The sequence below is a fragment of the Mangifera indica genome, chromosome 18, assembly GCF_011075055.1.
Source record: "Mangifera indica cultivar Alphonso chromosome 18, CATAS_Mindica_2.1, whole genome shotgun sequence".
NCBI classification, from domain to species: domain Eukaryota; kingdom Viridiplantae; phylum Streptophyta; class Magnoliopsida; order Sapindales; family Anacardiaceae; genus Mangifera; species Mangifera indica.
This window is the reverse complement of record NC_058154.1, coordinates 11,247,973-11,274,146: the sequence shown is the minus strand read 5'-3', so window position 1 is coordinate 11,274,146 and position 26,174 is coordinate 11,247,973. Positions and strand designations below refer to the sequence as shown.

Sequence of the window (26,174 nt, the reverse complement as noted above, 5' to 3'; positions counted from 1 at the left end):
GTTTTCCAGGAAACTGATAATTATCCATTAGAAGTTTAGCATAGCCAAAAAAGGATCTTTTTCTATTGGCACAAGTGTCAAAGAAACCGTGTTGCTTTTGTAGACTCAATCCTTTTGCCTGTAACTAGGTCTATGTCAATGATAAAGGGTAATAATACTCTCACTTTGCAGCTTGTGATCAGCCTATTGAGGTTTTTTTTTTTTTTCTTTTTTAGTAGGAAAGAAATTTTTATTTGAGTTAAATTAATTAACCAATGATATTAAATAAGTAAAATTTTGAGATTAATGATTAATTAGATTAGTCAAAAATTTAATTTTAAATTATTAACAAAAGAGATTTACATATTTATTCTTTTATTTAGAATCTCACTTTTTTGTCACTCAAATTATATTTTTTTGTTATTCAAACTACTCATTGAAGACAAATTAAAAAATTATAGTTTAAAGAAATATAAGGAAAAAGATGGACATATTTGAAAATGAGTAATGTTATACATACCTATTTTAAACACACAAATACGTATATAGTTAATGTATGTCATTATGTGATTAGTTGTTACTTTATCTATAATTCAAAATCACCAATCTTTTAATGAATACGTTAAATACGTACTGAAAATAGGTATTCATAATTTATTGTTTGAGAAGTTTTTTGGAACTCAAAAGTTGGCTTTGGCCAAATGACAAGACTACCTTCAATAAGGATATCATTCTTGTGGTCAGTAGTAACCAGCACTTTCTCAAATGGATATCTGAAAACTAAGTAAATTTTCGTTCTATCATTAGCTCAACACTCTCACTCTCATTCTGCAATGGCTCATTTAGTAAATTTAAATGGTATTCGTGAGACTCTTCCAGCCATTCCAAACCTTCCCAGATTTCAAAAACCCCAAAAGAGAGCTAAAATAATTAGTTTCTCAGGCACCAAAACAGATAACTTGGAAGAACAACCTGCACAAACAACAAGAAGAGTGGCATTAGGCCTTGCTTCTATAGCACTTACTGCAACTATTGCTAGCAATGGAATCTCTCTTGCTGAAGACAATGGTTGGTGGATCGATGGCCCTATACCTATTCCCCCAATATACAACAGTAAGCAAATTCAGAAGCAATTTTTCCCTTTTGTTTATTGATTTCAAAATGCTTAATGTATGCTTTAAATACAGATATTGCTAATGAGAAAACAGGCACACGGTCTTTCCTAAAGAATGGAATCTATATGGCAAATATTGGAGTCAAAGGCAGCATGTATAGGCTAAAGAAATATGCATTTGATCTCCTGGCAATGGCAGATTTGGTTACACCTGATACACTTAACTATGTCAGGAAGTATTTGAGACTCAAATCCACTTTCATGTACTATGATTTCGACAAGGTTATCTCAGCTGCGGCAGTCAGTGATAAGCAGCCTCTAACTGATTTGGCCAACAGATTGTTTGACAAATTTGAGATGGTAAATGAACTCAGATATGTAAAACTTCAGTTTCCTTTTAAAGATAGAAACTTCTGGCAGCTGACTAGCGAATGGTAAATTTTCAATGTGCTGACAGCTTGAAGAAGCTGCGAGGATGAAGAACTTCTCGCAGACAGAATCATATTATACATCAACAACTCCTATTCTTCAAGAGGTTATGGATCGCATGGGATAAATCTGCAGAATCTGCTGCTCGTATGTGGGCAAAAATCAGTCCAGACATTCAGGTGATGGCGATAAATATTGAGCATTGCTGGATCAACTTACCTTTTGTTATCAAATATGTGTTATTTGAACCATTTCGATAAAGCAAGAAAGAGGAAACAATCCTTTACATTAACATAGAAAAGTATTGCTCAATGATACACTGAATTTTGTGAATGAAATGTTACAATGAATCAAAATCAGTAGCAGTACACTGGAAGAATAAGCCCTTCAATGGTATAAAATAAAAGATTTATTTTCTATACAAATACAGGCAGCTCATGTTAGAATGATAATAAACTCTTGGTTCATTGTTACCAGAGATATAGATATACATATAGCACAAATAGAAAGAAGATTAATCTTTTAGGATTCTGTCATCAGATATTAGCAATAGCTCAGGCGAGGCTCTGAAGACCGAGTGTTAGTGTGGCGTCGAGGAGTTCCTATCTCACAAGCATTAACCCTGGCAGCAAACCGGAGTGAACATAGCGACTCTCCCACTGAGGATGGCTCAGGAGAGATGTTTACAAACATTAATGTCTTTGAGTCCCCTCCCAAACAAGGCTGTTAATTCGAATAAAATTAGAAACATCATCTAAGAATGAGCCAGAGCCAAATAAAAGATACAAAAAATGTCAAAAAGTAGTTCCTTTTTATTCTGCCCATATTATCTACTCGAAGTTGCAATTCATCCACCAACATAAAAGACAAAAATTATAGAGACAAGGGATCTTCATTGTTTCAGGCCATAGTCTATTGAAACTTTCATGCAAAGCCAAGTTATACACAGAGAAAAGAGTTGTTAAACGAAAAGCTTTGTTCTTTCTTTCCTGCCCTCTTTGGTAATGGTAATTTGGATGCCTCAGAAAGTGAAGTTTTAACTAAATTATCCTCAAAAGATTATTAGGAATGTCATAACACCATCAGGCACCGTTATAGAGAGAGAATTCTAACACAACAATTACCTGAAGAAGATAAGTGAGCTTTGAGTTCCTAAATGGTACATGGTCCTCCTTTTTTGCCAAGGAAAATATAACATCGCTTAATGATGACAAGCTTTTATTGATTGCCTGAGTACAATTTTCAAGATTAAAAAGAAAAATTCATTAGCCTGAACTCAATTGTCAGAGATTTAAAAGAAAATTTCATTAGCCTAAAAACAGATAACTACAAAAAATAGCAAAAGTGAATTTATAACAATATGTTAACATACTTGAGTTTCTTTTAGTCGATCACCAGTTGATCCACTCTTAGAAAGACGTTCACTCCCAGCAAGATCAATTAGATTCAATACACCTTGTACTTGTTGTTCAGTACCCTAGTGGACAATAAATAAACAGATAATTAATAAGACATCCAAAGTTATGATGATATCACATGAGAGAGAGAGAGAGCAAAACAGCATCCATATGTTATTAGCAGATGTAACTAGCATAAGGGCTGGTGTTATACCTCATTAACACCAGATATCCGCAATGTGAAAACAAAATGGCTTCTTGAAGATTGCTCATTCATCTGGGTCTTGCCTACAGACCTGATAAAACAAATACAAAGTTATATAAATTGAAGCAAATGAATTAAGAAAACTAGGATTATGCAACTTTAGGAAACCACCGTATAATCTAATTCCCTTAATGCAAAATTTAGATTTTTTCTCATCGAACAACATAAAGCATGCCAAATGTTTCATCACGGGTTACAAACATCAGTAGCATTAAGAAGATTACTTATTGCCAAAAAAGGAACAAAAAGAAAAAGGAGGAGACATGAGCACACATAAAGAAAGAAAAACATAGAACTCCTAAAAAGTGACAGGAAATAGCCACCCTAATATGCTCTGAGACATTTTTCTATAATATGAATATCACTTGTCAAGCTACATATTAAACTAGTTACCTGCTATGTGCAGCCCGATCTAAAAGATATGAAACCTCCTTAGTACTGCAGACTTCCACGATGGTGAGGTCAGAAACATGTGTGTTTCCATTTGCATCATGCTTAATGGCATATTGTTTTCCAGCAGTACCATTTTCTGTCCGTGTTGCATCTCGATTTAACAGGTCACGGATCGTTTCATTGTATATTTCTAACATTGAAACCTATTAATGTGTGTAAAAGGTGAGAAGAAAAATGTTTTAGTCAACCACTCAAACAAAAGAGCAAAACTACCAACAATAGTCAGATATTACAGCTTACTTGCATCTCATATTTCCAGCCTTGAAGTTGAAGAGATTGCCTAGTTCGAAAAATTTGTTCAAGTGAGCGTGGTATTAGACCTTTTTGATCTGGATGTCCAGGTTTGCCCATCATGGTGTAGGTTTTACCTGAACCTGTTTGGCCATATGCAAAAATGCAAACCTGAAAAGAAAAACTAACATCTCTTAAAGCATGTGGGATACAGAGATATGAAGGGTAAAATACCATATCAAAGTGAAGTCAATGCAACATGCATATTCATGAATTTCCCATCTAATACAAAAACTGCATCAATTAATCAAAAACTGCTAACTATAGAGTCAAGTTTAACAGAAAGTACACTTTTTAAACAATGATGTAACATGTATACTGAACACAAGGAATGCATCAAGCCTCTGGAGAAAAGAGGGGAATAACTTAATAAGTTTCCTATAAAGATGGCAACAAATGACTTTGAAAGAAAACTTAATATCCAATGTAACAGAGAGGTACTGATGAAGAAATTGCTTTGCACAAATATATTTATAAACTGACTAAATGGTAAGAGTAAATCTTGGAGGTAGATATAAATCACCTTATAACCATCTAGAGCACTTTGAACAAGCTGAGAAATCTCTACAAAGACATCCTCTTGAGGTGCATCAGGCATAAACACTCGATCAAATGTGAAAGAATGTTTTTGTCCTGATAAAAATATAACAACGAGAAGAATTTTACTTTTAAGAATTCAGTTTAAATAATAAAAAAAGCACCATAGCAAGCAAAAATTCAGTGGTTCTTCCACTAGAGACGTACCATTTTGCATAATATCAATGCCTCTTCCAACAGCTTCAATAGATGTAGGATATGATAATACTCTAACCTCTGTGCTGCAACTATCATCAGGCAAAAGAGGTCGCACTCTACAAAATACACGGATGTTCCCCTTAAGTTCCTGTAACATAAGAGAATCCTTTTCAGTAAATGCTTTTTGTTGCCAAAGGTGAAATAATGCAGATGATCATTACCAAGATAGTATTATGTAATTTTTTGCGTAGCTTCTCTCCTTCGATAAGTTTACATTCAGCATCTTCCAACCGATTTCGTAACTCACTTATGAGTTTTCTTTGCCCTTCAAATTCAGCTTTCGTCTCCAATGCAGACAAGTCAGACATCTAAAGCATAATAAAAGTAATTAGATAAAAGTTCAAACAATAGAATAAGACATGACATTATATATTAACTACATGGAAAATAGTCCCAAGACTTGATGGAAAAACCTGCAACTTATTCTCAGCAGCAGCTAGCTGACCCACCAATACGTTTATCTGGTTACTTTGTGAAAAACATCTTGCCTGTAAAAGAAGTCCAACATCTCAAGGCAATTAAAGGGAATTGCATAAGATGCTCCCAACAGAGTGCAAATTATACCGCAGGACAAAACAAACCTCTAATTCGCTTGAATTTGCTGCCAACTCCTTATATTTATTCACTTCAGCCATTAATGCTTGCACTTGCGCAATTTGGCTATCACGATCTTCTCTGGCCTTTTGGAGCTCCACCCTAAGAAAAGCAACTTCATGCACAAGAGCATCTTTTTGTTTCATAACCTCATCTTGAGAAACCTTAAAATTTTCAAAAGATGTCAAGATGGAATATGGTACTAAAAGAAAATGACGATAAAACATTCCAATTTTCAACTCAAAGGTAAAGGCATAAACAAACTAAACGTGGCATGCCAAACTAAGCAGCAGGATATGGTTCATCCAGGAATAAAAACTCACTTTACATGAAGAAAGTTGCTCTTGTAATGATTTATGTTGACCCCTTAAAGTGCTGAGGTTCTCCACTATAGCAGCTTTCTCTTTCTCTCCACGCTTAACATTTGCAAGAGCTGCATCTATATCTTTTTGGAGTTTACTATTGTAATGCTGCAAGCTTGAGTTATACTCCTGTAATAGCTTGTACATATCACTAACTGATGATATCTGCAGCGGTCAACAAGTTAAAATTAACATGTTAACCAGAAAATTTTTTTACCAAAATCAAGTGAAAAGGAAAAATGAGGGATATGAGAACTTCAAAAAGTACAAATTAGATTCATTGCAGTACCCTCTGATGAGAACTCTCAAGCTCCTCTTGAGTTTTCCTCAGTTCTTCTGAGAGAGACGCATGTGATCTCTCAATACTAGCTCTAGTCTCTTTCTCTCTCACAAGGGAATCCACTGCAGCCTTTCCATTAATATCCAAATAAATAAATCACTTCAGCAAGACAAAATTTCAGAGCTCATACTAGATTTAATACTAGCAATCTTACCAACTTATCCAATTCTTCTTTTGCAAGTTTCTCTTCTACAGAAGCAAAATTCTTTCTCAACTCCACAATTATCAAATTCAGTTCCTCCTCCTTGTTTGTCTTTGCCAGCTCTACAATCAAGCACATCAACTTACTTTTACAAACAGCATAAACAAAAAATGACAAAAAAATCAATCAATCATACCCAACTCTGCGCATTTTTGTTCATTCAATTCCAATTCATTCCTCAACCTCTCAAGCTCAAATGCATAGTCTCCCTCCAGCTCTTGAAACCATCTAATGCAAAGCCTAAGCCTCTTAATATACTCCATCATATTCTCACATCTCTCCTGAGACTCCCACACCAAGCAATCAAAGTGAAAAATAAAAAATTTAAACTCCACATCATAAACAACAGAAAGGATCATTTCAAGTATCAACTCACCTTATAATTGTACTTGTTCTTGTATTTCATTTTCTCATTCAACAAAGCTTGAACATCCTCTCTTGTAAACTCAATAGTACCACATTCAGAACCCGCAATGCTAGCCGGGTTGCTATTAGGGCCAAGATCTTGGACCCCATTTACCACTGAAAACGCTTGCCGGATCCTCCCATTAATTGCTGTCCCAACCATTTTTTCTCCAAATTTCTCTTCTTTATCCCAACTCACCTCATCACCAATGCACTTTTCCTTAACACATTCACAACCAAAAAAAAAAAAAAAAGATTTAGAGGGAAGAAAAAGAAAACTTCAAAAACAACCCATCATTCTTGAACAAAAACACATTTTTTTTTTTCAAAATAATTCCAAGAATGCACAAGGGAAAGAACCTCCACTATAAAAAAAAACAAAGAGGACCCAAATACAGTAAGACCAAGTGGTAAAAATTTCTTAAAAAAGAAAAGGACAAGAAAGCTTACATTTGGGGAAACGCTGGTTTTTGTTATGTTATTGTTTAACGGAGGCCTGTTCTGGCTATATGAAGCCATTTTAAAGAGAGATGAAGAATTTGGTCCCTCGGAGAAGTGGGGCCATGGATTGCGCTCAAAGCTACCGATGCAAATCACAGCCGTTACTTTAACGATCAAGAAGAAGATTAAGGAATGATGGATGAAGTGAACAAGCTCCTCCGCTGCTGCATGTACTGCTGCTGAGTGAGGCACCGCGAAATAATCAATTTTTAGATATTAAAAAAACAACTAAAAGGTTGTAGGGTCAGTTTTGTAAAATAATATTAAATTTTTTACCGTTGATTTTGCATTTTAAATTCTGTTTTTAAATAAATGCAGGCGGTGGGTATACTAGTACTATTTGAAAAAGCCTGTTTATTGGCTGAAATGACTATATTACCCATTGCTCCTAAGTGATATCTGCATTTTAAATAAATGCAGGCGGTAGGTATACTAGTACTATTTGAAAAAGCCTGTTTATTGGCTGAAATGACTATATTACCCATTGCTCCTAAATGATAGTTTAAGTGAAAAAAAAAAATTTCAAATACGAGAGTAAAAGTTTAAATCCCACCAGTGACATATTAATATCAAACTCTTGATATAGTTATAGAACCGGTTACTGGATTCAAGATTTCACTTATTTAATGCAGTCAATTCAGCAAGATGATTCAATTAGGAATGTGCATAATTCGATTTAAACCGTAAAACTTGATCAAACTACTTAAAAATTATGGTTTCTTTTAGTTTGGTTTATAAAATGATTTGGTTTTGGTTCATAAATTTTGAAAAATAGTTTTCAGTTTGGATTACAATTTGTGCGATTTTCAAACTGAACCAAATTATAAACCGTATTTTTTAAACATACATATATATAACTATATTTGATATAATTTTTTAATAAACAATTAAGTATACAACTTGTTTGTTCATATTTATTTTGTTATTTTCTTTACATATTTATATATTTCATATTTATTTTATCTATTTATGTTATATTTTAAAAAACTATAATTTTATTAATTTTATTAGATAATATATATTTAAAAATAAGTTCAAATCATAATCCAAACCAGATTTTTTCAATTTGATTTGGTTTGATTTTAAAATTTTTTAAATCATTTTTTTCAATTTGATTTGAAAAAGCTCTGAAATCATAATAAATCAAACCATGTACACCCATAGGTTCAACTCATACTAGATTTCCTAGTTAATAAAATTACTATATTACCCATTCAAGGTTTATATATGTTTGTTTCATGTTCTGAGAATCATGCTTTATGAAAGAGAGAAGCTCTTCATAATGAAATAAAAGGGATGCATGAGAGATTAACATACACAACATAATCAATTTTATTAACCGCAATATTTGATCGAGTTATATTTACTGATTCGAACCTAATTGTAGTGATTAGTCTTCCACTTTTAAAATTTTTTCGAACAACGATTTTTAGTTCATAATTAATAATTGTTAGGTTTTAAAGAGAATCTCAACTAATGGATAATAATTTATTAGACTCTTTTGTTAAAAATTCAATATCCACAATGATGTCGTAGGTTCATATTATATAACCATTAAAAATTAAAGAATCGTTGGAGAATAAACAAAATTGTCAAAAAAAAAATATTTAGTAAAATATTATCGATGAGCTTTCAAACTTGAATTAAACTATCAATCTAGAGTTTTATCTCAAGTTCAACTAATTTAGATTAAACATAAATTTGAGTTTTATATCTGTTCAGTTTGAATTCAACCCTACGAAGAGTAAAAAGAGAAGTGCAAATTTAATTTATTTATTAGTTTTATCTTAGTTGTTACTATACCAAATAAAGGCTGCAACAAACTTCAGCAAAGAAATAAACAAGAATTTTTCTCTTGCGTCAAATGGGTGTCAAGAATTTTCGCTTTTACTTTCCGGGAAAACTTTTTCTTCACTCTTTCTTCAATAGCAAAGGGTAAATCATGTAACCGTCTTAGTAGTTGGCATATCTATTTGGGTTTTGGTCCTTAGCTTTATTCATGCTGTCATTTTCCCAAGAAAATCCCTTTCTTACCCATATATGAATGGGTAAACTAACTTGACAAATCCCAAAATCTTTGAATAAAAAAGAGAAAAAAATGTTGCAGAGTGAGTGAGATGGAGAATATGGTCACTTTCCAGCTTAAATGCAGATTCGGTTCTGCTTTACCTAATGGAACAAAGACCTGACATATGTTTTCCAAAGAGGATTCTTGATGTCCATGGCTTTCCCTTAATTGGCAATGAGTGGGAGCAAACGTTATATGTGTGTAAATCAGTCGTTGCGTGTTGAGAAATTTATGCACAATCTTCGTGAATTTGCCTCTTCTTCAAGCAATCTTGTGCTCTGTCATTTGGTTCAGCAGGAAGATGATGAAAGCTAATATTTGATAATTTTGCCTATGGGTAGTTTGAATAGCAAAGAGGGATTCCAACAAAAAAAATTGTTCAAATCTCCTCGTCAATATTTCAAAATTAAATTGTTAACTTATCTGATATAATGGTTATAAGATCGATCGCTGTATCATTTGGTTTAGCATGAAGATGATGAAAGCTAATATTTGATGATTTTGCCCCACGGGTAGTTGGAATGGTAAAGAAAAGGGATTCCGAGAAAGAAATTGTCCAAATCTCTTCCGTTGATGTTTTAAAATTAAATTATTAACTTACTTTGTATGGTTATCCAACCTCGAAATTTGAAAGAATTGGTCAACTCAAATAAGGTTTTCTCTTTACTAATATATGTATAACTGTTTGGCTGAATTTGGAAATGTAAAACTGAAAAAATATAGCATATGAATTGTTTTATCCTAAAGTGACCAAACATAAAATTGTTCATATTTAAGATTTTGTAAGCTCATTAATTTATTTTGTTTTATCCAAAACAAAGTTACGTTCAATAGAATCAATATTATTTCAATATCTTCTTAGATTTCTTATTATAATAAATATATTTATTTTTTAATTGTTATATTACTCGTATAAAAAAAATAATATGTTTTTAAGGTTCTTATTCTAAAGAGAAATTTAAAACTCTTTATGAGTTGAGTCCAAATCCCCTCTATCGGGTCCTATGCCTACTCATTGTTCGGATAGCGAGACCCGTGTGCATTCTACTTCGGAAACGAAATAGTCATCACCTCCAACAAAATGCCCACATTCAGGTTACCTGTGAAGTAATAAAACAAAGTTGAACAAGTAAAAGGAGTGGCTAACTAATTAATGATTCATTACTCTAACTTAATCAATCATCAAATCCCATTATTAAAATGAGTAGTTGAAAAAAATATACAATTGGGAATCACGTAATTAGTCAAAGAAAAACCAAATTATTTCATCAAGTTTTGAAAGTGGAGCTCAGTCAATGTGACAACTTAGGGTTAAACATGAAATCCTAGATCCCAATCTCGTCTGTTGCACTTGTGCAATTGCCCATGAAATTCCCAAGCTTTTAAGCAAGCACATGGCCAAGTTTTATGTCTTTAGAATCTTGTGGCCGGTTGAACATAATTATTAATTCTTTGACAACTACAAAGGAAATTGGGACGGCTTGGCCTGCAAAAGAAGTGAAAGAATGTGAAAACAATTGTGTATTTATAGAAAATTGTATTACGTTAGATGGTATACAGTTATCGGTATTTTACGATATACGATATATATCTTACGATATGATATGATATAAATAAAAAACAATATATATCATGAGATGCATCAAATTACTATGATAAAGTAGATGTATCGTAAGATATGATGTATATTACTGATACAAATTAATACATTTTTAGAAGAAATGATGATATAATGAGAGAGTGTATATTAGAAATTTTAAATATTCGAAAGTATTTGAGATTTTTTTTAAAATGATAACATGTCAATAAGATTTTTTATTATTTTATTATTTAAAAGTCTTATCATATGATACGATACTCAATACACGATATAAAAAATTAAGTTTTTAATATATAATATGATACACGATTTAACTACCATAAGATGGTATAAATTGATGAATACCATTTATTAAATTGTTAAATGAAAATGGAATAACAATTAGATCCAATCAACTAAGATTTTTTTTGGGTAACAAGACACTTTTATTTGAGTCGGAGCACCCCTTCAAAATTGAACTAATTATACTAAGCAAATGAAACACTAGATCCACCCCAAATATGTAAAACCATAGGGTCATTGATCAATCTTATAATCGTTGTATTAAATAAGTTAAAAATTTAATCTTAATATGTCACCAATAAATTTCCAACTTATGCTCTTCTGATGGGGCAACACCACTTTTGACATTCAAGGTTACCCTCATGGGCCACTCAACCAAGATTTTCTTAGGTGATCAAGAGCTAATGGGCCGGGTCATTATGTAATGGAATCACCTAAAATTACCCAAAATCAACTTGACTGATTAAGTTATGCAACTAATTATGAGTTTAGCTAATTAATTATGATTAAGAGTATGTGGCATTATCACGGATTTACTCTCTCTCTCTCTCTCTCTCTCTCTCTCTCTCTCTCTCTCTCTATATATATATATATAATGGGCCTGGTTTAATGGATCACAATATTTTATGAAAAACTGAACAAAAAAAGGGGTAAATTTGAGTTTAGTCAAGTTCTAACAATGGCCGGTTAACTTAAATTTAGAATACTTCCCTTGAGATTGAGTTTGATATGCTCAATTGAAGATGAGTTTATCGAAGAAGAAAAAGGGTCATGAGAGAAGAAGAAAAATAATCGTAAGAGAAGGTGGAAATTTGTCAAAGAAGATGAGGCTACCCTTACCAGAGCTCACTGTTCACAATGATCAAATGTTGTTATCAAAATGCAGAAATGTCAAAATTCCCTTTTTGATCCAGTTTCAACTTTAATGGAGTTGTTCATTTTATCTCTAGATACATTATAGCAGAATATTTGCTTTCCAGGCACGTTATTTCTAAGGCTGAAAGGCAGACCACCCATTAAAAGCAGCCCACAATAAGGTGGAAGAGCATCTATTCTCCTCTGTTTTTCTTCATTCAACCTCCAAAAAAGCAAACTCAGAGGCGGATGCAATTGATGCTCTCTAATTTGGAATAAGGTAAAAATTCTCTCAGTTTTCTCCTATATAGCACGGAAATATAAACACGGTTTCGTGTAAACGCAAAAATAGAAACAGAAACATTAAAACGTATTTTCTAAAAAATATAGGAAAAGAATATATGAGAAAACATATAAATATGAAAATATAGGGATTTTTTTATAAATATTAAATTTTATTTAAAAAAAAAAAACTTGTATTTCTTTAGAAAAATATAGCAACTTTTGAGCAACAATAAAATGTGGACGAAACTAACTTGATCTATTAATCGATAACGAAGTAAATAGTATATATCAAATTCGATGAAACCAACTTTTTTATGCGTTTGATGATAGTTAGAGTAGCCAAAGATAGAAAGGAGAAGAGATTTAACACATTGGAGAGAAGAAAAGTTTAGATGTCATAGAAGAGAAGAGACGAAATCAAAGTTAGGGTTTGAAATTGTAAATGAGATTGAAACATAAAATCGATTTTTAATTGATTAAAAATAAAAATAAGAAATGCGCTTAGAATTTTTTTTTGAAACGCCTCCAAAACTTTTTGTACTAGTTTCGGGGCTTTTTGGAAATGCAGAAATGCACCCCATGATGCATTTCTGTGTTTCCTAGCCTTGAACAAATGCTTGCTTTTCCATCATTATCCCTTCAGAATTAGGTTTCCATACAATTATGCTAGAAAGATGAACTGATGTAAATATAGATTTATACATAGTCTATATATACTAATCAAACAAAGGATTCCATTGTGGAAAACTTGAAATCAAGTATTGTATCAGCCGTCTGACAAGTTTATATTACATGGCTTCAGAATTTTTTGGTGGGGAAATATCAGAACCTGAAGGCTTCCTAGGGATTCTGATTTCTAGAAGAGCCTCATTACTCACATAAGCTTCTAATTTTCTCCAATCTGCATCTTCTGGGAGCTCAAGCCTCCTCACATAGCCATATTCCCACCAATTTTCACTTCTCCAGTCCTTTGCCTGGCCCTCTCTTTGCTGCTTATATTGCCCACTTATCTCCACAATCTTCCCATTTTCCACAAACACTCGATGACTCTTCCCAACTCCTGCTTCAATCAAATCAAAGGCGTTTAGGATGTTAGAAAATTTCTTGATGCGGGTGATTTTAGTTTAATAAAATCAGATAATTGAATACTCAAATGACAATTTACAGATGAGTTATAGTGTAACTTAAGATTTAGTAGACCTTTGATAGGATCTAATAACCACTATATATTGACTAGATCTTTACTCTGAAACTAACACAATATAGCTTCGCTTATTAAAAACTGTCATTGAGGTAGGTTTTAGGAGTGAAGGTCCAATCACTCTGATATAGTAATTTCAAGAGTTTTACGGTTATAGATTATGTGACATTCTAGGTATTCTTATAACTTTAAATTATTTAATTTGGTATTTTATAATCGGTGCCTACATCCTATAGAACTAAATTACATGATTAAAGTTATATGTTCATGTAAATTTAATCTTGCATAGGAAGCATGCAGCCGATGCTTCATTTGCTTAGCAAGAAAGTTTTCCCAATATTAGAAAATAAACTATACCTGGTAGTTCTGCTTTGAGTACATAAGTTTGGTCAGCCTGAAACCAATCGACGGCAGTCTGGCCGGAGCTCCGGAGATGAGACAGTAAGATATCTGACTCAAATTCCCAGAGAGGAAAAGCATCAGAAGGGTCGAAAAATTTTCCGAACAACAACGGACTGAACAGAGAGCCATCACCAAATACCTTATGCACAACTGAACTTCCTTGGGAGAGGAATTTTTTGAACACATCTTCACCTAAGGCAACACACCATTTATGGGGAGTATGATCTTCTGTGTGAACTTCAAGCTTCATACAACTAGTCATTCCAGGCTAAAGCAAAAACACCTAAACTTTCCTGGAAGAATTTTGTGGCTTTGTTGGTTCTTATAGTGCTGAAGGAAAAGTCTTTGGTTAAGAGCAATAGATAAATCCTCTTGGAATATTTAGAGGGCTGTAAAGTGAAAAGGAATATATTTCTTCTAGGCCTTTCTCATTGATAAAATGAAATTTGGCAATCAGATCAGAAATACTTTCATGCCATCTGTCTACCACTAAATTAATCTGTCTAGTTCAAGGGTCATTTTATGATGTTAATTTCTGTTAACTGTGAATCCGAATCTAATAATTGAAGTTTTCTTAATACACGAAACGCGGAATCGTGGAAATACGAAAACGTAGATGTTAAAATATATTTTAAAAAAAAAAACAAAAGACGGAAACATGAAAAACCTATAAATATGAAAAATATACTGTTTTTTTTTAATTAATACCAAATTTTATAAAAAATACAACAACCTTTATTTCTTTAAAAAAATTAGTAAAATATGGTAACTTTTTAACTACAATAAAATGTGTAATCAACCAACTTAATTTATAAACTAACAATTAAATAAATAGAATATATCAAATTTAACAAAACTGATTTTTCAAGCTTTCACCAAAAATTGAATAAGCTAAAAATAGGGAGGAGAAAAGATGAAATTAGAGTTATGATTTGATACTCAAAATTGTGAAGGAGAGTGAAAGATGAAATCGATTAAAAAAATAAAGAAAGACTAAAACATTTTTTTTTGAAACGCGTTTCAAATCTATTTTGATATTTTTGAAATACTCCCAAAATGTTTCGTACTAATATTGGGGTATTTTGGAAACGGAAACATTTCGTACAAGCCGAAACGCACCATACTTATACTTCCAAAATTGTGATTCATCTCAAAGTACTCAGACGTGTAACCTTCGCGTATGAATGGGAGCCCAAGAAACTCGTATGGGATTTCCACTGTTGAAAACAGGAAAGAGTGAAAATTCAAGCGGTTAACCTGGACTTGCTCAAGATGATTTTCATTTCTTAACGCAACGGTAATGTAATTCCAAGGAATAAGGAAACTCTATCATGCAATGTGAAAGGCATATTTTGAGGATGGATTCCTGGTGCAAGTTGTGGCTTCTCCCTCTTACTTTTTCATATCTAGTGGCTCTGAGCTTTTGACTAATCCCAATGAAACTCTGTGCTGTGCTTTGCATCTGTAGAGCTTTTTCCTTTTTTTTTTCAAAAGCATGGATGAGCATGAGGGTTTTTGACAATAGCAAAACCTGGAGCCATTTTTTCATAGTAGTGGAGCAAACACATAATTTGTTTTAAATGATGAACAAGTTGGATAAGGAAATTCTCTTGATAAAAACGTCTTTAATGGACTTTGATTTGAGATACAATATCTTAGAAGAATCACACCTCAAAAATTAACTATTAAAATTAGAGGGTCCAAGAGTATGTAAACTTTATATTAGAAACTCATATTTTCTAATGTTGGATCTTAATATACCATCACATTTCATAGCCCCAATGTCCACGCTGGCTAGTTGTATACTAACTCTGGGAGAACATGCTCTATAGCCTCGACACCCATATAAGTTGGTTGTGTGCTAGTTTTGGGAGAACACGCTTCATAGCCCTGACCCTTACGTAGGCCGGTTGTGTGCTACTCTGGGAGAACACTACAATGTTAGCATCAACGCTTAGGTGAATATTACAATATCAGCGTCACCACCCGTATTACACAATTATAGTTGAGAAACGTGAACTATGATACCAAATGATATAAATCTTAAGAGAACCATATTCAAAAGCTAGTTATTGAGATTGGAGGACTCAAAACTATATAAACCTTACATTAGAAGCTCATACTTTTTAATGTGAGATTCAAGTTTTATATCTTATACTTAGAATCGTAAGAGGGTAACTTTTTAATATATCAGATTTATCTTATTTGATTTGTTTGGTTCTAACCAATTTTGATAATGTTCAATTATGATATAATATAGGGGTAATCTTAGAGATGGTAATATGGTGGGTATTCGGTTCCCCATCCTCAAAGGGAAACTTTTCTCTATCTTCAACCCGTCTTCAGTATGGGTATGACCAAAAATCTTCGTCTTCTTTCAATGGAAAAATTTTCTTTCCCCTTCTTATACTCATCCCCGCTAAGAAAATTTTCCTCACTTTCACCTCCCATCTCCGCCATGACTGTTCAATCTTATTTATAAAGCCATATAAGGAAAGAGCTTCAAGTCATGGGAAACTTCTCTTTCCAAAAATAACTGAATAAGGATTTCTGGGCAGGGCCTCTGAGAGGTACATTGGGCTTCAATTGCATTTCTTTTATTACAAATTAAACCAACTTTATAGTGGAAAAAAATTAATATAAATATATTTTTCATTATTTATTAAAAAAAATTTTAATTTAAATAATATTATCGAATTTATTATTCAATTTTAAAATTTAATTTATATAAAGATAAGTCTTGAAAAATTGTTGTGTACTTTAAAAAATAGATGTAAAAAACAACGCTCATGCAAGATAATTTTTCAAAATCTCTAAAAAAAATCCTAAAATTAATTAAAAATAATCTCATTTTTTGTTCAATGAAAGTTATTGTATTAATTTAAATATTAATAATGACATACCACCAAATAATTTATTGTATTTTATTTTATACCCGAATTGGATCTATAATATTAATAATTATTTTTAATCCAAAATTTGATTAAAAAATAACATACTTTTACTTTTTAAATTTGAAAAAAAAATTTCATTTGTTTGTTAAATTTGTTAATAAAATCTGTTAAATATTTTTGTAAAATTGCTAAAGGAAAAAAACTTCAAATTAATTAATATTTTGTCTTCAAAATTAGTTTAAATAATTTTTATATCTTAATATATATTAATTTTAATTAAAAATAATTAAAAATCTAGTACAAATATAGATAAAAATGTTAATAACGTAAAATGGCATATTTGGAGTAGACTATAATTTTTTTTTTAATTTTAAGGATGGTAAGGAATTTTTTAAAGTTTGTTTTTTAATTCAAAAAAATTTGGGGGTATTTTTGAAATGTTTAAAATTTTAACATGTTTTTCGATAATTTCAAAAATAACAATTATACCCTATTAAAACTATAGTTATATTTTAAAAATATAAAAGGTGAATATAATGATTTCTTAAATAAAATAAAAAAAACATATTTATTTGGCCCTAATAAGTTTTTAATTTTTGATACAAAGATAATATCAAGTTTCATAAGCGTAATAGAGTTTCGAATTCAAACTTTTTTCCTAAAAATTATAAAAGGTGTTTGATTTGAAAAATATTTTATTATCAAAATTGAAAACTTCTCTTAAAGATAGATAGTTTGAAAGATTAGCGATTATTATATTTAATAAAATTTGATTAAAAATATATATATATAAATAATTATTATATTTAATGAGAGGTAATAAAAGAATATTAATAAATTAATTTATAAATATCTTTAGATATAATTATTTTAAAATATTTTTTATATTACTTATTATATTAATTAAAAATAAGGTTACTTTTATCAAAAAAATTAATAAATAAAAATATAATTATAATAAAATCAAGATTATCTTAGTAATTTTTTAATATTTAAAATGATATAATAAATTAAATAAGATAATATAAATAATAATAAAATATATTATTAAATTAATTTTTATTAACTAAAATTAATCGAGATTACGGTATTTTGTCAATTTTACTAATCATAAATTCTAATTTTAAAATTTAATTAATTATTTAGATAATGTAATTTTAATTCCTAATGGGATATCCTCGCAATATTTCAGTGTCTGGTAGGTGACTCAACTCGGTTCTCTTTTTGGTATGGACTAATAATTCAACTGGAAAAGCAAAACACAAACATGCTTAAAATTCTTTCTTAATTAGCGTGAGCGTGTCTGCAAACCTTGTCTGTTAAGAAAAATTCTTGGTAACTTTTCCAGGTCAACACCTGGGCATCCATTCACAGCTAATATAATTGATTGGATCTGGTCAAAGTTAAAGGGCCGTTTATTTGTTTCATTCATATAGAGAAAAGTGCTTTCCTTTTCATTCCTTTTCGCTAGGTTTTCAGAACTTTTTTATGTTGAAGTTTGAGTTTTTACTTCATTTGGGTTGTGGTAATTTGCGAAGCTCCTTTTGAAGAATTTTTGGGTTGGTTCTCTTTTGTGGGTTTATCTTTAAAAGTGATTTGATTCCTTGTATTGGCGTATTTGGGCAAAGTAAATTCTGGGTTTTGTTTGGTTTGGTTTGCTGAGTTTGATTGCAGCTTCAACTTTTCATTGATTTTTTTTTTTCTGGGTGATATCTGAAATATTGTACATACCTGTTGTCAGTTGGTATATTTCAGGGGTCTGTTGATTAAAACTTGAACTGAGTTGGTGGCGGATGTTCTAAAGCTGAAGCTTTTATGGTGGATTTTTGGGTTATGAAGGTATTTTATGAGGCTTTTGCTTGCTTCGTAGGGTTTAGGTCTTGATGAAATGAAAAGGACTGTTTATGATTGTAATGATAAATCAAGATCAAATGGGTGTGATGAGAGTAAGTTATTTCATTTTTATGATAACTCTACTTTGTGGATCATTAATGGTCGCTTCAGAATTCATGACCACCAGCGAGGAAATGTTCCTCAGCAGATTGGTCAATCCGGAGACTGGAGAGGTAGACAATGACATGGTAAGGGACTAAATTTTGTTCTTGTTTTTCTTGTGATATTTGTGCACTTGGGCAGTTAGGTTTTGTTTATTTCAAGTTATGAGCTTATACATAGCAATGAGCTTATATTGTCATGCCGGATCCAACTTCGCTTGGGAAGATCGCTCACAAGCCAGAGGTTGATTAATGGTGGCATACTAGATTGTTGTCACACCAAATAATTTATAGTTAATTAGTGTAAGGTCTCACAGTTTGCAGTCCCTTTGTAATTGTTATCATAGTTTGCAGTCCTGTTGTAACTGTTATCTCCACTAAATAATTTGTATTCGTGCAAAACAGTTTAGGTAATGATGCAATTGCATATGATCTGTGCATGTGTAGAAATGTCTTTGTGCACTCTTTTCTACCTAAAAGTTTGCTAACCATTCAGAGGGTCTGTATTATAGGGATTGTAGTGTATACTATGAGAATAGGTCTTGAAAATTTCATTCAATGAACTTTATGATTTGCAATATTGTACAGATTGGCATTTCAAGTTTCTGTTATGATAAATCTCTAGGCACTGGCTCAGTTTTTGACAGTGCATGATGAAAGTTTCTTTTACCAATGACTTACGAAAAATTGTCATGATACATTGATACAATGGCTGCAAAACATAGTTGCTGAAAACATGCTTTAGAATCATGGATAATTGTGCTTCCTGTGTTTTTGTGCTTGCATTTAGATATACTTTGTGTAATTTACGATGAGTGGCAATCTTATTACATTCATTATCATGGTTCTAAAAGTTTCTGATTTCAGGCTGAGCTACTATGGATCAGTTGTAGAGACGACTTGATCCACTTGGAGGGAGTTGTTGAAGATCCTAACTTATGCCTTTCAGAAGAAACTCCTGGTGGCATCAATGAAATCAAGTCAACAAGTCAGTCGTTGGCAAGAGGGAACGTTCAGAAATTGGATAATGTGCTGCATCCCTGCTTGAAGCAAACTCTTCTGCAATGTTTAAGAAAGAACAGTCTGTTGTTTCATGTTAGTAGCGAAGGTGGCTCTTGGCTCACCAGGTATCTTGAGTTCCTGCTTCCAAGGTTTGGTGCTCCTAGGCAGAAATTGGGCCATCAATCACGACGGAGAATTATTGAAATACCTGCCCCTGCTCCTGGTCCCATTCCATCACGAGTTTCTGAACCTTCACCTCCTCCTTCATCTTCACCTAAGCCATTTTTCCCAGTTTATTCTAGTCCACCACCCGTAGTTGATGAAAGCTCCTCTACAAATTCTAGTTCTGGAGGCAATGTAAATGTAGATAAAAAAAGTAATAACCGTGTCACTATTATTGTCGCTGTAGTTGTGACAGCAGCAGTGACATTTTTTCTTGCAGCATTGCTCTTTTTCTGCTGTCGTAGGTTAAGGAATGGTGGAGATAGATGGAACGATGAGAGGCCCCTTCTCAGTGTAAGCATGAGCAACTACACTGTGGGTATGTATTATATATTTTTGATACATGTTTTGTTGTCATATACTAGTTTTAAATGCTATCTGTTGCTAACTAAAATTATGATCATTTAGGTCCAGGAAATTCAGTTAAAGAAGAGAAGCTTAGTCATCAATCACTGGATGGAAAATTTGCAGCATTAGAAGCTATTGGTGCTGCTACCAAATATTCTGATGATTCTCTGGACACATCTTGCAACATAAATGGACAGGTGTTACCACCTTTGAAGCCTTCCCCTGGAAGGACTGATGCCACCCATCTGGGAATGCCTCCCCTGAAGCCGCCTCCCGGCAGGGCAGAACCTCTCCCTCCAGAACCGCCTGCTTCTCTGAGACCTACTGCTCCTTTAAATTCTCCACCTCCTGCCCCTAAACCACCACCTCCTCCACCACCGATGGCTCCTATTGTGAGACCAGGTCCACCACCTCCTCCACAACCACCTATGGCTCCCAGTGTGAGACCAGGCCCACCACCTCCTCCACTCCCTATGGCTCATGGTGCGAAGCCAGGTGTACCACTACCTCCAATTCCACAAGGTGCTCCTGCTCCTCCTCGACCACCACCACCGATGCCAACGGGTTTAAAGGCCCCTCGGCCACCTCTTGGATCAAAACATCCATCTTCCAGTGAAGGATCTGGCACGAAGGGTGATAGTGATGCTCCTAAAGCCAAGTTGAAGCCATTTTTCTGGGATAAAGTTCTAGCCAATCCAGACAATTCAATGGTTTGGCATCAGATTAAATCAGGATCATTCCAGTAAGTGGCATGCTCACTCTCTTGCCCTCTCCCTCCCTTGCTCCCTATCTATTGCTTTTGTTTATATTATGCCTTTGGGTCAGCCCAGAAAACGCCTGAGTATTATTAGCTGCTGAGTGTAGGATGTTATTTATACAGGTTCAATGAGGAGATGATAGAAACTTTGTTTGGATATGCGCCCAATGATAAAATGAAAGATGAAGGCAAGAGAGAGTCCTCTTCCTTGGATCAGGCATCCCTGTCTATTCAGATCATTGATCCCAAAAAGGCTCAAAACTTAGCAATTGTGCTGCGGGCATTAAATGTGACAACGGAAGAAGTACATGATGCACTTCTTGAAGGTTGGTTTCTCTCCCATTTTTTTTCCTCTTTTCTTTAGCAAATCTGTGCTGTGTTGTTTGTGTCAGAGAATGCAGGAGAGATTTGAAATCATGGCTGTGTATGTTTGTGTGTTTTACACAGAAATGAAAAGGAAAACAGAAAATAAAATGCCAAAAACTTACAATTGAATTAGATGCAATAAATGAGTATTTGTCAAACATATGGTTTGTCTCTCCTTTGACTGAATACTACAAGGCAACATCATTAAATAAAAGTTAAACCGATGGAGGTTCTGATACATAAGTTCTTTTGATAAATGCTTGCTATTTTGGAATTTCAAAGTATCACATTATACTGAGCTAGTTTGTGTTAGTGATGCTTTTTGGAAGTGCACTTCTTGAATAATAATAATGACAGTCCTTTTGTATATCTTTATGATGATTTTAGTTGGTTCCTTTTAATAAATTGCACATTATATTGGGAAAAGAAATTGCTAAAAACATTTCATGCATCTAATACTTTGCTGATGCCTAATAATTGAGACTCTGGAAATTAGCATTACATTCAATATAAAGATTTAAATTGATTGTCAGTGGCATCCATTCTATCTCACAAAACGTAATCGATTATCATTGTATTTTTTTGAAAAACGAAGTTATTGCCAGCACTGAGGTGTTGTTGAGTTCTAATCCTGATTACCCCCAAGTGTACCCTTGTTTGTATTGGCATGAGGAATCTCTTGATTAGATTCAACCTTCTATGCTTTGGGAGTGTGTTTTGACTTAGTTTTAATTGTTGATCCTTTACCTTAAGCCCAAAATCTTTGGATCAGTATTTCAACAACATAATGATGCTCAAATATGCTCAATATGTCTTAAAGTTTCTCTGATTTATTTTTATATTTTACCCAGCTTTTAGATGGGAGCCACTCACTTTCCCTAATACTGCTAAATTACTGTTACTATTCAGTCAGGTTTTAATATGGGCTTATGGTATTCTAACCTATTTAAATTAATTTAGGGAATGAACTTCCTGTGGAACTTCTTCAAACTTTGTTAAAGATGGCACCAACAGCAGATGAAGAGCTGAAGCTTAGGTTGTACAGTGGTGAACTTTCTCAACTTGGTCCTGCTGAGCGGTTTCTTAAAGCCTTGGTTGACATTCCATATGGTTTTAAACGAATGGAAGCACTACTTTTCATGTGTTCACTTCAAGAGGAAGTTATGACTATGAAGGAGTCCTTTGAAACTCTGGAGGTAAGTAGTCTTTTGATTTGCATCTCTTGTATTAGTCCATCTTTAGTACTTGCAGCTGTCTCGTTAACTTCTCATGTTTCTTCGCATGTCTGCTCTAGCAACTGTTTATATTGAACACCATCGTGATGTCATGTATAGGTTGCTTGTAAGGAACTCCGAAACAGCCGACTATTCCTGAAGCTTCTAGAGGCTGTTCTTAAAACTGGCAATCGCATGAATGACGGGACTTTCCGTGGTGGTGCACAAGCTTTCAAACTCGATACACTTTTGAAATTATCAGACGTAAAAGGAGTAGATGGCAAGACCACATTATTGCATTTTGTTGTTCAGGAAATAATCCGTTCTGAAGGTATCAAAGCTGCTCATGCAGCAAGCTCCAACAATTTCAAAACAGATGGTCTTCAAGAAATTTTGTATGATGATGAAGTGCGCTACCGCAGCCTTGGGCTTCAGGCAGTTTCAAATTTGAGCAGTGAACTTGAAAATGTGAAGAAAGCTGCAGCTATAGATGCTGACAACTTAACAGGAACTGTAGCTACACTTGGTCAGTCACTAATAAAATCCCGAGAATTCCTGAACACAGACATGAAGAATTCAGAGGAAATTAGTGGATTCCATGAAACATTAAAAAGCTTTGTTCGGAATGCAGAGGTCGATGTCATGTGGTTGTTGGAGGAAGAAAAGAGAATCATGAACCTGGTGAAGAGCACTGGTGATTATTTCCATGGGAAAGCAGGGAAGGATGAGGGCCTTCGATTGTTTGTCATAGTAAGGGACTTTTTGATCATTTTAGATAAGGCATGTAAAGAGGTGGGTGAGGCACAAAAGATATCTGTGAAAACACTCAAAAAAGAGGGATATATCGGATCATCTTCCTCTGATCCCCGCCAGCAACCCTCTCCGGATCTTCACCAGCGGCTATTCCCAGCAATTGCGGAGCGACGCAAGAATGATTCTAGTTCAGATGAAGAGGAATAATTTTCTTCCGGGAGGTATTGCCATTTTTCACATTGTCAAGCAAATTGTGTCCTACAAAAATCTAATTTTCAAATATAAACTACAATGCCCATGGGAAGTCTTCTGATACTACCCCATAGCTTCTACTTCTTCTGAATTCTAAAGAGTATCTATTGGTCTAATGATTTATCCAGGTCACTGTCACGATGAAGTTTGACAAATGATGAATGCTACCCCAGACCCATCAGGGAATTTCATCTGCTTTGGTTCAAAAGAATTCATGTAACAGGCTCAGTTGAAAGGGGATCGATCAAGCCTATGACAAATTCTTGAACTTCTCTCACAGAGTTGAAATGTCGTGACAACAGAAACAAGAAAGATGAATTCCCGAGTGTAGACTCATGGTTTTTACCCGGAGTAGTGGTTAATACAGTCTTAACTTGTGCATTAGTAGTTAGATATAGTAAGATTCTTTTTTTTTATATGTAATTCTTTTTGTAGAAGATTTATGTTAATATTAGGAAGATAATTCTGAAACTAGGTTTGCCTTTGAATGAAATTTTGAAGAAAGGATTATTTCCATTTCTGAATGCAACACTCTTTTCCTTTTTATATTTTATTTTATGGAGACATCAACGATGTATTTCTTCCCGCAAAACCAGCATCCTGGTTGCGTATTTTTGATCCCTATACTGACTTGGAAGAGGGGTTCTTCTTCTTCGACAAATCTTCTTCTGTTTTTAACAATTCTTTTTGTTCGACAATTCAAATGACCTGAGCTTAATCTTGACCTAATCGTTATGAAATGCTTAATTTGCTTACAAATGCCCATAAAAATATAGAAATGCTCAATTTTTATAGTATGATTAAATATATTTTTAATTTCTTTTTTCTTCTAGTTTTAATAATAAGTTTTCAAGCTCGATTGAATGAGAGGTTCCAATCTCTCGTATACATTTATCTTTTAATGATAAAATTATGCGAAAGAAATTATTCGAATAATAAACCTTTATTTCTTAATCAAAATTGGAAAAAATGGTCAATCGAAAACTGAAAAAAGGTAAAAACATACAATTTTTATGGGATTGAAAATTAAAATTAAAACAATTAATAAATTGTAATGGTTTTATCTATAGTAAATAATAATAATAATAAAAAAATAAAATTAGTCCTTGTTTTCCTTCCTCAAGATTTATTTTAGCGTAGCAATTTAATGGCAAGACACAAATTATAACAGAGAACTTTTGGCCTACATATGAGGTCTGTTGAAATTTGGACCTTTGATCAGGCAATGGAGCTTCAAAAAATGCCTAGCTATAATGAGCCTTATTCAATGGATCTTCATTCTCTAACCAGATGAAACCAAATATAAATACTTTCATTCATCATCATTCAGTAAAAATTACAACTTTTTTCATGGAGATGAATGCCAACAAGCCTTCAAGGAATCAGCACACAGACATCACCATCTTGGATGGCATTGCTGATTACATCTTCAGCAAAGGGAGGAGCCCCTATCACCACGAACTAGAAGACTTTATCAACAACAGGCTTGAAATGGATCTTCCAGTTAGCCAATATTTGGAGATCATCAAGAGGTTGAAGAAGAATTACAGAGAGCAGGTGGGCAAGATTGATAATGATTTGGCTCTGCAGGATCCACACAATGTGAAGTTATTTGACTTGGCTGACATTGTTTGGAGCACTGATGATTTTTTTGAATCAGAAGATGAAATGGAAGAAGAAATTGGGGATTCTAAAGCTGAACAAGAGCCTGGTTTTTCTGGGTTTAACGGATGTGAGGATTTGAATGGGTTGTTGCCAATTATGTTCAAGAACACAGTGGAGGAGGGGCCTGAGTCTCTGATGAGATCTTTGATGGTGGAGAGCGCACTTCCGATGTGGGACAAACATTTTGATTATTTGCATAATACATTTGAGAGTGTTTTGAGTGAAGGCCCTGCATTGAGATCTGTCATGGTGGAAGATGCAATTCCTCTGGCAGTCTTGCCGCCACTACGGCCGTATGTGGAGGATTTCAACACTGCAATGTCATCTTATGAAGAAAGAATGTTAAGGGAAAACCAGTGAATCTTTTGTTTCAAATCAGTATGTGTAAATTATGTCTTTCAAGTGACAATTTTTGGTTGGTTCTGAAGGAAATGTTGCGATGTTTAAAGGGTTTTTGTGTTTCCTTTCAGAGTTTAAGATCGGAATTTTTTGTACATTGCTGTACTTCTATGATTTGTTTTACATAAATGCTAAATTTCTTATTGGGATTACAATTGAAGTCTCTGTTTTGATTTCCTTTGAGCACATGTTGTTAACTTGCCTTCTTATTTCTTGCCCTCATAAATAAAATATTGTTGATATGGATGGTTCTTGTACATTTGTATGCATCTTGAATACATGAAGAAAATTAATTATGCATAATCCCAAGTGTATGGGTATCACCATTCCATGCATCACACTCTTCTATATGTGTATAAAAAGGACTATATTTATTTTTTTGATAACGAAAACAACTTTATTTGAGTCAAACTAACCATTCGAAACAAAACCAACCACACCAAACATATAAAACTCCAAATTTAATAACCAACCACACAATTATTAAC

At 33.3% G+C, this 26,174-nt stretch overlaps 4 protein-coding genes across 5 annotated transcripts; 2 read left to right on the top strand and 2 right to left on the bottom strand.

Moving 5' to 3' along the window:
* The first annotated feature begins 709 nt into the window (after window positions 1–709).
* On the top strand, window positions 710–1,878 carry LOC123201322 (photosynthetic NDH subunit of lumenal location 3, chloroplastic-like). The gene is made up of 3 exons (XM_044616775.1): window positions 710–1,092; window positions 1,167–1,453; window positions 1,551–1,878. The coding sequence occupies exons 1-3, from the start codon at window positions 813–815 to the stop codon at window positions 1,647–1,649; spliced, it is 666 nt and encodes a 221-aa protein (XP_044472710.1). The 5' UTR covers window positions 710–812; the 3' UTR covers window positions 1,650–1,878.
* LOC123201321 (kinesin-like protein KIN-14N) lies at window positions 1,780–7,302 on the bottom strand. 2 transcript variants are annotated; one of them, XM_044616773.1, is made up of 17 exons: window positions 7,077–7,302; window positions 6,598–6,846; window positions 6,358–6,502; window positions 6,174–6,283; window positions 5,969–6,088; window positions 5,641–5,844; window positions 5,305–5,481; window positions 5,137–5,211; window positions 4,885–5,031; window positions 4,673–4,811; window positions 4,452–4,561; window positions 3,878–4,039; window positions 3,578–3,780; window positions 3,134–3,215; window positions 2,895–2,999; window positions 2,647–2,751; window positions 1,780–2,245 (listed from the first exon to the last, which is right to left on the bottom strand). In XM_044616773.1, exons 1-17 carry the CDS (start codon window positions 7,143–7,145, stop codon window positions 2,066–2,068), a joined length of 2,382 nt encoding a protein of 793 aa, XP_044472708.1. In that variant the 5' UTR covers window positions 7,146–7,302; the 3' UTR covers window positions 1,780–2,065. The 2 variants fall into 2 exon arrangements, with proteins under 2 accessions (XP_044472708.1, XP_044472709.1); XM_044616774.1 differs by lacking the exons at window positions 5,969–6,088; window positions 6,174–6,283; window positions 6,358–6,502.
* A 5,595-nt stretch (window positions 7,303–12,897) lies between these two features.
* On the bottom strand, window positions 12,898–14,261 carry LOC123201471 (21.7 kDa class VI heat shock protein). Its single transcript, XM_044616989.1, has 2 exons — window positions 13,776–14,261; window positions 12,898–13,277 (listed from the first exon to the last, which is right to left on the bottom strand). The coding sequence occupies exons 1-2, from the start codon at window positions 14,080–14,082 to the stop codon at window positions 13,006–13,008; spliced, it is 579 nt and encodes a 192-aa protein (XP_044472924.1). The 5' UTR covers window positions 14,083–14,261; the 3' UTR covers window positions 12,898–13,005.
* Window positions 14,262–17,951: 3,690 nt separating this feature from the next.
* On the top strand, window positions 17,952–24,138 carry LOC123201965 (formin-like protein 5). The gene is made up of 7 exons (XM_044617648.1): window positions 17,952–18,795; window positions 19,576–20,251; window positions 20,341–21,022; window positions 21,161–21,363; window positions 22,364–22,599; window positions 22,738–23,591; window positions 23,751–24,138. Exons 1-6 carry the CDS (start codon window positions 18,619–18,621, stop codon window positions 23,575–23,577), a joined length of 2,814 nt encoding a protein of 937 aa, XP_044473583.1. The 5' UTR covers window positions 17,952–18,618; the 3' UTR covers window positions 23,578–23,591; window positions 23,751–24,138.
* The last annotated feature ends 2,036 nt before the right edge of the window (window positions 24,139–26,174 follow it).

Coding starts and splice junctions, on each gene's coding strand:
- LOC123201322 (XM_044616775.1), top strand. CDS start 813: ATGGCTCATTTAGTAAATTTAAATGGTATTCGTGAGACTCTTCCAGCC. Junction 1,093..1,166: donor TATTCCCCCAATATACAACA/GTAAGCAAATTC, acceptor CTTTAAATACAG/ATATTGCTAATGAGAAAACA. Junction 1,454..1,550: donor TGTTTGACAAATTTGAGATG/GTAAATGAACTC, acceptor ATGTGCTGACAG/CTTGAAGAAGCTGCGAGGAT.
- LOC123201321 (XM_044616773.1), bottom strand. CDS start 7,145: ATGGCTTCATATAGCCAGAACAGGCCTCCGTTAAACAATAACATAACA. Junction 6,847..7,076: donor AAACCAGCGTTTCCCCAAAT/GTAAGCTTTCTT, acceptor GAATGTGTTAAG/GAAAAGTGCATTGGTGATGA. Junction 6,503..6,597: donor AGAACAAGTACAATTATAAG/GTGAGTTGATAC, acceptor TGGGAGTCTCAG/GAGAGATGTGAGAATATGAT.
- LOC123201471 (XM_044616989.1), bottom strand. CDS start 14,082: ATGACTAGTTGTATGAAGCTTGAAGTTCACACAGAAGATCATACTCCC. Junction 13,278..13,775: donor ACTCAAAGCAGAACTACCAG/GTATAGTTTATT, acceptor TGATTGAAGCAG/GAGTTGGGAAGAGTCATCGA.
- LOC123201965 (XM_044617648.1), top strand. CDS start 18,619: ATGATTGTAATGATAAATCAAGATCAAATGGGTGTGATGAGAGTAAGT. Junction 18,796..19,575: donor GAGAGGTAGACAATGACATG/GTAAGGGACTAA, acceptor TTCTGATTTCAG/GCTGAGCTACTATGGATCAG. Junction 21,023..21,160: donor ATTAAATCAGGATCATTCCA/GTAAGTGGCATG, acceptor TTATTTATACAG/GTTCAATGAGGAGATGATAG.